This window comes from Bubalus kerabau, chromosome 4, assembly GCF_029407905.1.
Source record: "Bubalus kerabau isolate K-KA32 ecotype Philippines breed swamp buffalo chromosome 4, PCC_UOA_SB_1v2, whole genome shotgun sequence".
NCBI classification, from domain to species: domain Eukaryota; kingdom Metazoa; phylum Chordata; class Mammalia; order Artiodactyla; family Bovidae; genus Bubalus; species Bubalus kerabau.
The window spans coordinates 73,520,580-73,534,320 of NC_073627.1; the positions used below are offsets into that span (position 1 = coordinate 73,520,580).

A 13,741-nucleotide genomic window follows, 5' to 3' on the forward strand; every position below is an offset into this window, starting at 1 on the left:
AGAAAAAAGAAAAAAAGGAAAGAAAAACTCAACTAAGCATTGCCAATTCAAATGATGAGGGGGAAAAACTAGCCGGATTTGGATAAAAACTATTAGTGATATCCACCAGCCCCTGTTTGTCTCTGAATCTTTGCCTGCAGGCTCCATTCAAAGCACACCAGGGAATGAGTAAAATCTGCCATTGGGACCCACATTTTGACTGAAGGGTTTTTTTCCCCCTGCCAAAAAACAAAGTTTTGCTTCTGTATTCTGCAAAGAGGCAAAGAGAAGACCAGTCCATTTGATGAGATGAGCCTCAACGTTGAAAAAGATTATAAGGAAGAACGAAAGTGAGAGACATTTCCTAAAGCGCTTTCAACCACCTTAAAAACAGTGTCCAAATCCTCTCCGAATTCACCCATTCTCTTATCTGCCCAAAGCTCAGTGAACATCAGGTTTTCAAATGGATCCTTCCCACAATCTCCAATAATTTAGGAAAACTTAACATCAGGACATTTGGTTTCAGAATTACAAGTGGCTGGCTTGAGCCAGGGGACCCCCAGTCGCCTGACCAGAATACCGTTGTGTGGGTTCACAGTGCTGGGAAGTATCTAAAAACTACAAGTTTGTGAGACTTCACCCTGTCCAGCTACGCTGCTCGTCCTGGGGGCTTCCAGGAGCTTCTGTACCTGGACAACCTGCTACCTTTCTGCGGTTTCACTTCCCAAGTAACAAGACCGTCACTGGTCCTTATACAATGCCTTCGCTCCAGGCAATAATGACTGAATCCTCACAGCATCCCTGAGCAGGAGAGAAAGAAGCCGGCCTTCTTCCTCTCCACTTTACAGATGGAGAAACCAAGGCACCGAGAGGTGAAGTGAGTTATCCATGATCACAGTGGGGACCCTGAATCAGCCTGTGACATTTCCTGAACTTTCTGGGTCAAAAGATGAGCTTCTTGGAGGTCAACAGCTGAAACAAATCTTCAGCCCCACTCCGGCCCAAGGACCCCAGACCCATATGGAGGACGGAGAACCTGACCAAGGGGGGTCATCTGCTAGGTGACCAGCTGTCTGCATCCACCATGTCAAACGGCCAAAGGCTGCCTCTAGAGAGGGGTTCACTGGGTGACCACTTGGCACTGTATCCAAAGGAAATTGTTCCTTTGTTTTTTGTTTGAGGATGGATTTTTAGGACGAGAACCTCCTGGATGAGCGTGAGTGACCTGACAGACTTCCGTTTCTGGTACGGGGTCTTGTGATTGCTGTTAGGGATTGGCAAGGGCAGGCATCTCCTATTGGGGTTTGCATATTGTTCTGCATTGGATGGGGGCAAACCAGGGCAGGAGCCCCTGAGGTCCTGCCTGCTCATTTCCGATTTGGTCTATTCTTAGCCCTTGACACAAGGGGCTGGCTGTGTGCAGGGGGAACCCCTACGGTGTCCGTCTGCTGCCCTCAGGAGCTGCCATTTATAGGACTCCCGACCTTTGGCTCCAGAACATACCAACCTCGTCCTGCCAGCCACTGCACGGAAAGGTACAGGGAGGAAGAAGGCACAGTTCCTTCCCAGGAGGAGGGGAAGAAGCAGATGATGCCCAGGAGAGTCAAGTAAGGCAGACAGAACCAGGTGGGCAGAGGAATAAAGCTGCAGGCAGATGAAGGCAGTGCCCTTGTCTTTTGATATTTGGCCAATAGCATAAGATGCAGTGTTTTGAGCAAGAAATGAAACCTTTAAAATAGCTAAGGATGGGCAAAAAAGAGGCTTAGGTTGCCACTTTAGGAAATAAGACTAAGCGTCATCTTTTTCCCAGGGAGGGGCTTCAAAAAAGATCTCTGAATGGGCAGAGTGGCCTTTTCACAGGTTTTGAAACTGAGATAGGCACACACTGATTTAGGGTGCTCTGGGGCAGTCCTCTTATGAGCTTATGGTTTTGTAGCCTGCAATAGGCTGACCACCACCATTTCCACGTCCAGGAGGTCGAGCTGTGAATGAGAATGGAACGTGGCTTATCTGGACGGAATGTCCATTTCTGTGCTCCGTGTGTGACTGTCATGTTTGTATGTTGGTGGCCAGTGTCGGATGAGGAGATGGTGATCAGACTTTAACCTTGAGCAATTTCCCATCTTTGTCCATTTCACATATGTCTGGACTCTCGTAAAAAGCTGATGTTGATTTAGATTCACTTCCTACAGGACACCTGTGTGTGCGTCACGAGGTAGGTGGCCAGACAGAATCTAGGAACCAATCAACGTTTGAGGACAAGATGAACAGAACTAACTGGTCCCTCTAAGGCAGGTCCAGCCCCCCGGGGGCTTAGTCTGCCCTCTGCAGCCCCCTCTTCCCCCTCATGCCGAGGCGCTTCCTTATCTCCCCTGAGCCCCTTGAGATTTTTCCTGGCCATTTTCTGGTCTACACTGGGAATCGGGAGAATCTCATTGCAATGAGCCTTCTTCCCTTCACACTCTCCAAATATAGATTTCCCCTTCCCCATGCCACATTTGGTGATGTTATTTTAATATTTTTCAGTTTGGCAAAGAAATCACAGATTTTAGCATTTTGATAAGGAAATCAGGTGACCGTGCACCAGGAGTGCATCCTTCCTGAGACCACCGCCCGCAGCTGCTGTCGCCACACAACAGGGCCTTGAAAGGCCTCCATTTGAGAAAGAAGCCACTTTCCTTGGCAAAGACAATGCCATCACATGTGCCAAGTGACTGCTAGGGGACTCCCTCCCCAGCTGAGAGCTGGGAGCAGGAATATGACCAGCCTTCTTTAGTTTGGGACCTGACACCCTTTCTTCCAGCCCAAAGGCTCAGAGCTTGCACAGTGCCGTCCTTTTCATCCCTATGTTCCTAGATAATGGAGAACGAACATTTTTCTGCGGTCTGGGAGCATCAGGGTCCAGGGCTCATTAGAGCTCCCCCAACCTCCAGGAGCAAGGAGCAGAGCAGAAAGGGAAAGAGGAAGAAAGCTTCCTCCATCTGGCTTATCAACACAGTGAGCGGAGTCTCTGTGGGTGCATTCAGGGCGTCTATGCCCATTTAGAGGGCTGGACAAGATCAGCATCAAAAACCTCTTATTCGGCCCCTGTGACCCTGTGAGAGGGGGAGAAAGGAGAGGGAGAATGGAGAGAATGATGTCATTCGGTGCTTTTTAAGAACCCATAGGTTTTTCTCTCCAAGAATAAGGCTACTGTTGGGATAGGGTCTGATGCCTCTGGCAGGACATGCCATTTGGCTGGTGGAATCACCCTCAGGACCATGGACCAGACAGGTATTTGTATTCTTTCAAACCTCCCTGAGACTCAAAGGGGCTGTGGCTATTGAGGGGATGGGTTAGGCCCCCGGGTGTCTTAGGTGATTTTGTGCCTGGGGAGTGGAGTGGGGGAGTTGTGGGAGAGATAGAGGAGCCCCTGGGCTATAAGGAAGTGTTGTCTCTCCCAAGAGAGAGGGAGCCTGACCCCCACAGCACCCCCGGTTCCCAGCCTGTTTAGACAAGGCTGACCCTGCAGAGCAAGGGGAACCTTCTGAAGACAGAGTGGAAGAGTAGGTTGGAGAAATGAGAAACTCTGGGGCTGGGTAAGGTCAGTGGGGGCTCATCTGATGAATTTAAATCCTCTTAGTTCCCATTTTGGATCCCACAGACCTGTGACAATGAGCTCAGAGGACATCGCCTCGACGCTGAGGGGACCAAGGTTTCCTTTCCTGAAGGGGCCCAAGAAGAGGCAGACCTACCGAGCAAGGGAGAAACAGAGCTTGAAGAAATGATGCTAACAAAATCAGCCTGATTTTAGAGATGCCACTATATTTCTGAGAAGGAAAAGAAGGACTAACAGGGGAGCTGTGGGCAGATTTGATGGGGGGTGCAATGAGGAAAGAGAGTTTCCGAGTTTATTCTTTAGCTCTCGGTACAGTGTGCTTATCTCCTACTAGACCTAAATATTGAGCCTTGTTAATTAGTTTTCATTAGGAGCTCCTGGGCAAAAAGTGAGCCCAAGGATTTTTTTTTTTTAAACATCATAAAGCATCCTCTTGGGGAGCAGCCAGGGCCTCATGAGCTGGTGCCTCAGCGCCCGTAATGGTTTGTCAGGGGTCAGGTTGATTAACTGGGGTGGGATTCCTGGGGTGGGTTGAGGCCCTCACTTCTCATGGGAGTGACAAGACACAGGAAAACTCTCTTTATGTTTCCCTGACTCCCATGATCTTTACTTCTCTCTTGACTTCCTTTTCCTTTGTCTTTGCAAAACTGGACTTCCCTGTTACTGCTCACAGATGCATATTAGGAAAGGCCATGGCACAATAGAAGGCGTGGACAATACTGGCAGGGGAGCAAGAGCCCTCCTGTCTGAGTCCTATGGAGCCCAGTCCAACCCCCGTGGAAAGAAAGGCTTCCTGAAACAGCCTGTGGTCATCTCCTCTGTTCCCAGTGGCTAAAGCACCCCGAAGGCCCTCCCTGAGTCACCCCAACTTTGGGTGCTCCAGGTCAACGGACATCAGCCGTTTTCTCAGTTGCGTGAAACATACACACACATGTATACACACACACCCCACACACACAAGTGCGTACACACTGGATGTGTTTTAGTAAAACAGAGGTGGCAAATCAAAGTCTGTGATTGCCTTGAAATGAAAAAGAGAAAGGAACTAAAGCTAAGAACGGATGAACAAGCCGAAGTGGCCGAGGTCCCAGAGGGATGCACCAGGGACAGCGTCAAGGACCGCTCTGGTGGCGGACATCCAAAGCGCTGAGGCAGACGAGAGCTGGGACCCCAGCAAGCAGGGAGGATGCGGAGAGCCCCTCAAATGGCCTCACCTCCTCTGGCCTCTGCAGAGTAAGCAGTGAGCTAAGCCCTTGGTAGGGAAGCAGAATAGAAAAGAAAAGCACCTCTGACCAGACTGGAACTCCCAATCAACCACCGAGGGGCCCAGGCCCTTGGGCGGGTGGGGACTGGCCAGCAGGGTCCTCCCGGGGCCTGGTGTGCTCTGTGCGGAGTGCTTCCTGGACCTAGACGCGCCCTCCTGCCCCTCCTCTGCCCTCCTGCTTGCTGCCAGGGGGACCACAGGGGACACTTCGGGAAGGGACGGGGCAGGATGGCACTGCAAATCTATTAATCATCAAGGAAATCCAAGGAGTCTGAACAATTTATAAAGGATCCAGTTTTACAACCCAACTGACATTTAAAATTTGTGGGGTTTTTTTTCTGTTTTGATTTTTACAGATTTAGATAAATAATGAAGGGAGGGAGGAGAAGCCTCTTTGAATAATATTTTTTTAAAAAAAAATCCACAAACATAAAAAAAAAGGTCCTCAGTTTTTGAACTTCTCTTAAGAGTAGTTCAGTGTGAGGCCTTGCACCCTAAACAGTTATATCTGGAATTGAGAAAAAAATCACAGCTACACACAACAAAGACTAACAGTATTTTTACTTAAAAATATTGTGTGTATATATATAGAGAGACTTGTATATATATATATATCTTTTTTGTGGAGATTTTTTTCCTTTTGTGATTTTTTTCTTTTCCTTTTTTTTGTTTTTGTTTTTAGTGCCCAAGTAGAGAGATGATGGGATTGAAACGATGACCTAAAATAAAATATTCCTTACAGGAGCAATACTTTGAAAAATAACGTTTAAAAAATGGTTTGAACATACTTGCAACACCTCGAGAAATTCAACTTGGTACAATGAGAAAATAAATAATTGAAGCAAACCTTCACCCGAATGACACGCCTTCTAAGACCCAGAGTATGCTGCTGCTGTGTCTTGCCATCAGACAGAAACTCAAGATCAAGCCGCATCCCCTCCCCAGCTTCCCAGCCCCTTACACTTGACCTTAGCCATACCCAGAATCTCTCTTATATCACTTTTTCTACATTTCTGGCAAGACTTTGCAGCAGACACACACACACACAAACACGTAAACACACACACACACATGCACACACATATGTGTATGCGTGTGTGTGTGTGTGTGTACTATGGGCACACACAGACACACACACACACACACATGCAACACACACAAAATTCCCCACTCAACCCAGATGCACCAAGTGAGCTGAACACCTTTCAGCCAACCACAATGGTGAAAGACAGAAGCACCAAACAGTCTTTGAAATGGGTAGGTTATTACAATTTGATTTTTTTTATGTTCTAATTTTCCTCGTTTTAACTATTTTTAAAAAGCACAAATGAAAAAATGAATTCTTTCCAGATCAATTTAAGGCTTCCCACCAAATGGAAACAGAAGAGGCCTTCCCCAATATCACATGTGATAAATGTATACCTTTCGCGGCCTTAAAATGACAGAACAGATCATTTTTGCCAGTCACTGATTAAGTATTGTGCCTTTAAATTGATGTCGTTCTTTTTGCTACTATGCTGAGTTTTATTATTACTGATTCTCTTTGATGACGTATATGGAAATCTCCTTTAGTTTGCTTTAGAATTTCCTATTCTTATCGAATTATTAGGGTGGCGTTTGTTTTTTTTCTGTTTTGCTTTTCACCAGGAAACAAATGTGATTCTTACTAGGTGAACACTGAAATGGCACCTAGCTGGCCTTCAGGGAGCTCTGCCAACCATCTGAGTTTCAAATGGCCTCTGGCTCCTAGAAGGGGCTGAGAAGTTGGAGGCAGGGACAGGAGGAGAGGGAGAGAAAGCAAAAAAGAGGGAGGGGGTTTCAATGCTTTTGCTTTGGGTCAATTTGTTTTCTTCAATACAAATAATCAGATAGGAAGAATGATTGCTTTGAGTTTTATCCATCGGTTGGTTGTTTTTTTTGTTTGTTTCGTTTCTAGATTGGTTTCATTTGATTGTTTAATTTTCCCTCTCCCGGTGCAAAAAATCACCAGAGAGTTTTGCATGAGAAAATGTGACAGTACTTAATGAAACTCAGCACCTAAGGGCATAAGGCAGTTGAAGGTTTTGTTTGTTTGTTTTGTTTTGTTTTGTTTTGTTCTTTCAATCAGCACCAATCCCGGAAATGATCTACACTTGGTGTAAGGTATAAAACTGTTTTTTTTTTTTCTTTTGGAGTGGAGACAACCGCTCCTTCTCCACCCTATAAACCATAGTGTGGGATTTTTTTTTTTCAATACTGTTACTTATGTGTAAAAAACAAAAGAAAGGTTTTCTTTTTGTTTTTACTTACAAAACATAGAGAATATCTTTGTATACATACAGCGACTGGAAAGAAAGCTTATCTGAAGGGGTTGTGACTTATTATTTTCTTTTTTTTGGAGCATTGTTGGTGGTGGTGGTGGTGGTGGTGGTGGTGGTTCTGTGTTTTGGGGGAAGGGAGGGTTATATTTCTTGCAGGCGGCTTTACCGCAAACCAAACTTCAGGTCCCCTTCTCAACTTGGGTCAGGATGCTCTCAGAGCGAAGACTCATACTGTAGCAGCTCGTAAAGGAGCGGTCCGTCCCGATACCGGATGCCCACCGCGGTGGGCGTGACATACTGCAGAATGTTAATAGTCCTTCTCAACCTCCTGTCTACAAAATGAGCATCCCAAGCTGGGTATCTCTTTCTCGGCATGTCAATCTTAATGAGGGGCCCTTCTGGGAGGTAAGGACGCCCCGTCGGGGTGGGGGGCCCCATGGGTCTCACTTGGAACACGGGCAAGCAAGTGTCAGCCGTGAGATCCTCCTGTTGTTCCGTTACGGCTCTGGTAGGCGTGACCTGGGTCCCCCGGTACCCAGGGGTCTGAGGCGCCATGGGCTCAACATCGGGGGGCAAAGGGATGCCCCAGAGCAGCTCGGCACAACAGGAGCTGGCAAGGACCTTAACTCGCGGCCCCGTGGGATGCAGCACGCCATAATATAAGAGCATCAGTGCAATCCCAGCCACAAAGCTAATAAAGACGCAACACAGTGCTGGCACCGCATAGAAGTCAGTGGTCTCTGGGTTTCTGTAAAAATACCAAAGGAACGTCAAGGCAGCATTCTCGGTCAAGACTATCGTGTAATAGGCAAACATTCGATATCGAGTCCGCCCTTCCTTGACGTTAAACCAGCAGAAAATGTACACAATCCCTACCACCATGTTGAAGAGGATCTCCTCCCACTTGGACATGCAGAAGTCTGTTCCGCCATGGATGATCCAGAAGGCCATGGCGCACCAGTGGACCACCACGAAGATCCCGAAGTAGAGCTGGAAGATGGAAGCAAAGAGGGCAAAAGAGATCACTCTGGATGAGATGGTGAAGAGGCGCCAGAAGAGGTGGATGAGGGCCCCTCTGTAGCTCATGCTCTTCTTGTCGTCCCTGGAGTCCCGCAGCAGCTTGTGATAGGAGGCTAGCACCCAAGCCAGGGACATCAGGGAAGTCACAGAGGAGACACCTGCCGGAAAGACACAAACCCACACCGTCAAAACCGGGGACGTCCACTGCCAGGCACTGCAGGGCTGCCGGGCCAGGGAGACGCCCACACACAAACACACACACGCTGCAATCTAATGGAGGAGGGGGAAGAGACAAAGCATCAGGAACCAAGCTGGGAGGCCACGGCTGCTCCCTAAGCTGTGAAATCGTGAAACCATGTCAGTAACCCAGTCCAGAACCTCTGGAGATCCACAGCTGCAGGCGGAGGCTGACGTGCTTTGCCAAGGGGCTGGGGAGCCTGGACCACCTGGCTGGCTCATCACCTCTGCTGCGGGTGGGACCACGTGTGTCTCCACTGTAAGAAACCATAAGCTCACCGTGGGGTCCGTGTCCTTGTCACTAGCAGGCTGTGTTCTCAGAGGAGCCAGCAGAAGGGATTATGGGGTGTGAAGACCAAGAGCTTACTCGCTGCCCCAGGCTGCACAGCTCTCCTCCTCTCAGAAGGTGCTCGAGTCACCCTTTGCCTTCTCGTAAGCTCATCCAATGCCCCACGGAGCCCTCAAAAGGCTCTTCTCCCATTTAGCGTCTTCTCATCCACTCCCTGGGCTTCCCTGGTGGCTCTGCGGTAAAGAATCTGCTTGCCGATGCAGGAGACTTGAGTTCGATTCCTGGCTCAGGAAGATCCCCTGGAGGAGGGCATGGCTACCCACTCCAGTATTCTTGCCTGGGAAATCCCATGGACAGAGGAGCCTGGCAGGCTACTATGGGGTTTCAAAGAGTTGGTCACAACTGAGCAACTAAGCAACAACAACAACTACATGTCCACTCCCTAAGGCCACTCTGATCAAGGACCAGGACAGCCTGTGTTTCTTGGGCTGCTTCCTCACTCACTCTTGGCCTCCCCATGGTGCTTTGCCTTCTCCCTCCAACCACTGCTCACGGCTCCTTAAAGCCTTGACCGGTGAATCCCGGTCCCTCTCTGCCCCCGTCCAGCGATGGGAGGGAGCAGGGTAACTCGGGTTTTGGGGATTCTTTGCCCCTCCCTAGCATGGTGAGCTCTCCAAGGCCTCTGCATGTTCTTCCCTCCAAGATTCTTCAACAAGCAGGTGAGCCTGTCTGATCCCAAGTTGTACTTGAATCCCTGTACAGCAGCTTTATTTAGGACGCTGCCTATCTGCTATTTGTAACTCAGTCACACTGAACACACTGAACAGTGACCAGAGTCTCTCCAAATCCACCCACCAGCAGGCAATCATTACTCAGACGTCATCATGAATCCCCTCTAGAGCAAGACTCCCCATCACGCCTCTGCTCCTCCAAGCATCATCTCTACTCAGTCTACCCAGCGCTGTTTTTGTTTTCCCTCTCTCCCCAAATTCCAGAACTAAATGCAGCTCAATTCAGCTGGAGTCCTGAATACTGTCCCGAGGGCCACATCTCCTAACCAAATCCCCCTCCCCCGCCCCAGAGCATGATTTCCCTTTGGCGTTCTTCCAGGCTGACATAAAAGTCACCTGGTCATTTTCTGTCTTCAGCTCCAAGGTCAGGTCCAGAAGCCCTATTCTTAAGAGTAAAGGAGCAGGCCATTCTGCTTGTTTTTCCCTCAGCCCCTGTTCACCTCTCCACTTCTCTCCCAACCTCAGTGAAGGATCAAAGTCCTCTGTCACTTTACCCTCCCACCCACCCCACGCCCTACCCTGCACGGGTTCTTCCTCTCCCAGGCCCCTCATCTCCTCTTTTCCAACATTTCAAGAAGCTGTGCTGGTTTGCAGCTTGCAGAACTTCAGAGTCTGATAACAAAAACCATCTTGCTGGTGGAAGCAGAGAAAAAGCCTGAAAGGTTAACTATTACAATGAGTATGCTTTGGTCTTCTGATCATAACCAATGTGGAAAATACACAGAAGAAATGATCCCAATTTCTCCATCGAAGCCAATCTATCCTGCCAATGCTTCTATCACTTTTCTGGAAAGTTCTGAACACAGTAGTCATGTGTGTCCTGTTTTGCCTGTTGTCACGCAGGACATTTCCACCAGCCTCTCCTGAGGCCACGTGGTGTCTGTGACCATGTCACAGTGGTCATGCTAACCTTTGAGCCTCCTGCATGCCTGTCCTTTGGGAGTTGGGGCTGGGAGGGGGATGGGTCCCCTTGGGAGTCACGTGACTTGGGCTGTTGGTTTCTGGAGGGCAGGGAACATGCCAGGCTTATTACCAGACACTGGAGCATCCTCAGAAAGCTTCTTCGTAATGTCACCTCGCTTCCAGTGAACACTATCACTTTTTCTTGATGCTAAAAGTGATACATCTTTGAGGTGCTTCCACCCTCAGTGATCAAAGGGGAGTTCTACAGCAGCTGCATGGGAAGAAGGCTTGATTTTCCTGTTCCTTCTAATAGAGCAAAATGTATTACTTCCCCTGTCCACAGAAAAGCACGAGTGCCGAGCTCACGAAGTAAGAAAAGGCAGTTTAGCTTTTGCTGAAGCGTGGTCTAATCCAGTCTCTGAGTGTGCTCTCGAATAAACTTAGGGGGCAGAAGCAGGACAGGCCCTCAGCTGTCATGGTCCTGATTTCGTTGCTTGGTGTGTTGTGACGGTAGCCCGGTGCATGCCACATACTAGCAAACTGGAATTCAAATGTCCACTGGCTGCATGTGGTGAAGCCACATCAATCCTCTATCGTCAGTGTAGCTTCTGGGTCACCTATGCCACTTCCAGATCTGTTCCTTCAGGTGGCTTCAGGGTATTACAGAAACCACTCACCTCTGAGCCAAACTGCTTGCTGCCTCAGTCCACGGTCAGTGCTTCTGGAAGTCCTCTCTAGGATGTGGTGTTCCCCAAATGCCATAAGACATCACTGCTGAATTACGAGGAGAGGTTCGGGAGGCGGTCACGTGGAGGACTGAGTGCTGGAACTCGGCCGGGGGTCTGCGGGTCTGCTGATGTCCAGCCCACATCTTACCTCTCTGCCTCGTCCATGTCCAACCTGGTGAAGCTGTAGATCACTAAACATTATATCCTCAGCAGCTACACAGACCACTCACTTCCACCCACTCACCCCACAGGAAACAGGCATCCTCGTGAAAAAACACGCCTGTGATTCACTGAGCAGGAATCTTACTGAGAAGAACAAGTGATGTAGTGACGTAGGTACTTGCTATGGGCTGTGTCTCCATCTCCTCCCCTCTGCCCAGAGTCTTAGGTTGAAGTCCTAACCCCCCGGAGTTTAGTATGTGACTGCATCCCAAGACAGGGCCTTCAAAGGGGCACTGAATTTAACATGAGATCATGAGGGCGGGCCCTGATACAACATAACCTTATGAGAACAGATCACTTGGGCCGAAGGAGATGCCAGGGATGCGCTCATACAGAAGAAAGGCCACCCGAGGACATGGAAAGAAGATGGCTGTTTCTATCAAGAAGTAGAATCAAGATTTAAACTCAGACTCTTTGGCCTTAAAAGTAGCCACTGTACTGAGAGACCCTTCAGATTTGGTCTTAGAAGGGGCTAGGAGCCCTTGGAGTGAAGGATCTAAGCCCTTCTTGGAGAGTGGACAGGAAGTGTAGCACTCACAGGTATCTGAGAGAGGCCCCTGATAAAGGAGCTGAAAACTAAATCCAAGTTCTCCTCTACCTTCCTCAGGAAAGGAACATGCAAGCCACAAAGAAAGAGGTGACCACCAGAATTAGCTGAGATCACTGTCCTCCTGTTAAGTGATCAAAGTGATCACTCTTCAAAGGCCTGACTTTCCTGCTAAGTGATCACTCTTCAAAGGCCTGATTCTCACTCTTCAAAGGCCTGACTCTCCCTCTTCAAAGGCCTGACTTTCCTGCTAAGTGATCACTCTTCAAAGGCCTGACTCTCACTCTTCAAAGGCCTGACTTTCCTGCTAAGTGATCACTCTTCAAAGGCCTGACTCTCACTCTTCAAAGGCCTGACTCTCCGCCTGTTAAGTGATCACTCTTCAAAGGCCTGAGTCTCTGCCTATGAAGGGATCTCTCTTCAAAGGCCTGATTTTCCTGCTGTTAAGTGATCACTTATCAAAGACCTGATTCTCCTCCTGTTAAATGATCACTCTTCAAAGGCCTGACTTTCCTCCTGTTAAGTGATCACTCTTCAAAGGCCTGACTCTCCTCCTGTTAAGTGATCACTCGTCAAAGACCTGATTCTCCTCCTGTTAAATGATCACTCTTTAAAAGCCTGACTTTCCTGCTGTTAACTGATCACTCTTCAAAGGCCTGACTCTCCTCCTGTTAAACTGATCACTCTTCAAAGGCCTGACTCTCCCCCTGTTAACATCACTCTTCAAAGGCCTGCCGTGTATTTCATTACAGAGGGAGGGGGTGCAGGGCTTTCCCTCCACAGCAGCTCACTTGGAAGATTTCTGTCTGGCCTGAGGTCAACCCCAAAGTCAATGTATGACCCTGGCCAAGACCCAGGCCCACATTGTGCTCAGGCTGGGTGTGTTTATGATCCCTCCCACTTACAGCTCCATCACCTTCTGCATTTCAAAGATCAAGCTGGAGACTGCTGAACACTCCTCATTCAGCCATGACGAGTTCCAGGCAGTGACCTTCATGGCTTGTTCATTTTCCCTGGTGCAGCCCATGAGGGGTCGGGGGGACGGTGCAGCTGGCCCCCTGGGCGACCTGAGTCCAGCCTCACCAGCTGGGAGGTCACTAAGTCAGGGCCTCCTGGGGGGCCACCCCCTGATAAAGGCTTGGGTCAGGGGTCTTGGGGCTCTGATCACCAGACTAGGCATCTAAGGTTTCTAGAAAGAGGACGTCTGCACCTCAAGACCAACGAAACGGAGCATGACGGGCACAAGTCTCAGCTGGACATCTTTGACCGGGGAGGCCCTTAAACCCAGTATGGTCACCCTTGGGGGGCCAACATGCTGTTTTGGCCAGGGTTAAGTCTTCAGTCCTTCTAAGGCCCGAGGGGCCTCTCAAGACACTGCCTTGAGTTATGAGCACCCTGTCCAGTCCCTGCTCGTGCTCCTCAGCGTCCCCTTCTCCAGTGGCCTCACACCGAAGTTCCTGTCATGCTGCCAGGCCTTCATCCTGGGCCCTACTCAGGACAGCCCCTGGCTGCTCTGAGGTCACCTCCAGCTAGCTCCTCACACCCACTCTGTCCCACGTGCTCCAGGCACAGTCCCACTGCGGGACATGTGTGCTGGCTCTGTCCATCACCTGCGTGGCCCTTTCCCAGGTCCCCAAGTGTCACCGCATGAAGGCTTTTACCAGAGCTTGCCTTCTCAGCCAGGCCATGGCCAGCCAGACACTGCAAACTTAAGTTCCCAGTACCTCCTGCCACCTTCCAGGCCCTCAGTCCAGTTCAGTCGCTCAGTCGTGTCTGACTCTTTGCAACCCCATGGACTGCAGCACGCCAGGCTTCCCTGTCCATCACTAACTCCCAGAGCTTGCTCAAACTCATGTCCATTGA

General features: G+C 49.4%; 1 protein-coding gene across 2 annotated transcripts in view; it reads right to left on the minus strand.

The window, feature by feature from the left end:
* Nucleotides 1-6,619: 6,619 nt before the first annotated feature.
* LOC129649829 (XK-related protein 6) overlaps nucleotides 6,620-13,741 on the minus strand; it is an 85,782-nt gene continuing 78,660 nt past the window's right edge. The window contains exons 1-2 of one of the 2 annotated variants that reach the window (XM_055577711.1): nucleotides 11,059-11,274; nucleotides 6,620-8,319 (exon numbers count right to left, since the gene is read on the minus strand). In XM_055577711.1, the coding sequence (XP_055433686.1) occupies nucleotides 7,355-8,319; nucleotides 11,059-11,143 (1,050 nt within the window). In that variant the 5' untranslated portion in view covers nucleotides 11,144-11,274 and the 3' untranslated portion in view covers nucleotides 6,620-7,354. Of the gene's footprint in view, nucleotides 8,320-11,058; nucleotides 11,275-13,741 lie in introns of those variants that run through there. The other variant, XM_055577710.1, reaches the window with a different exon arrangement.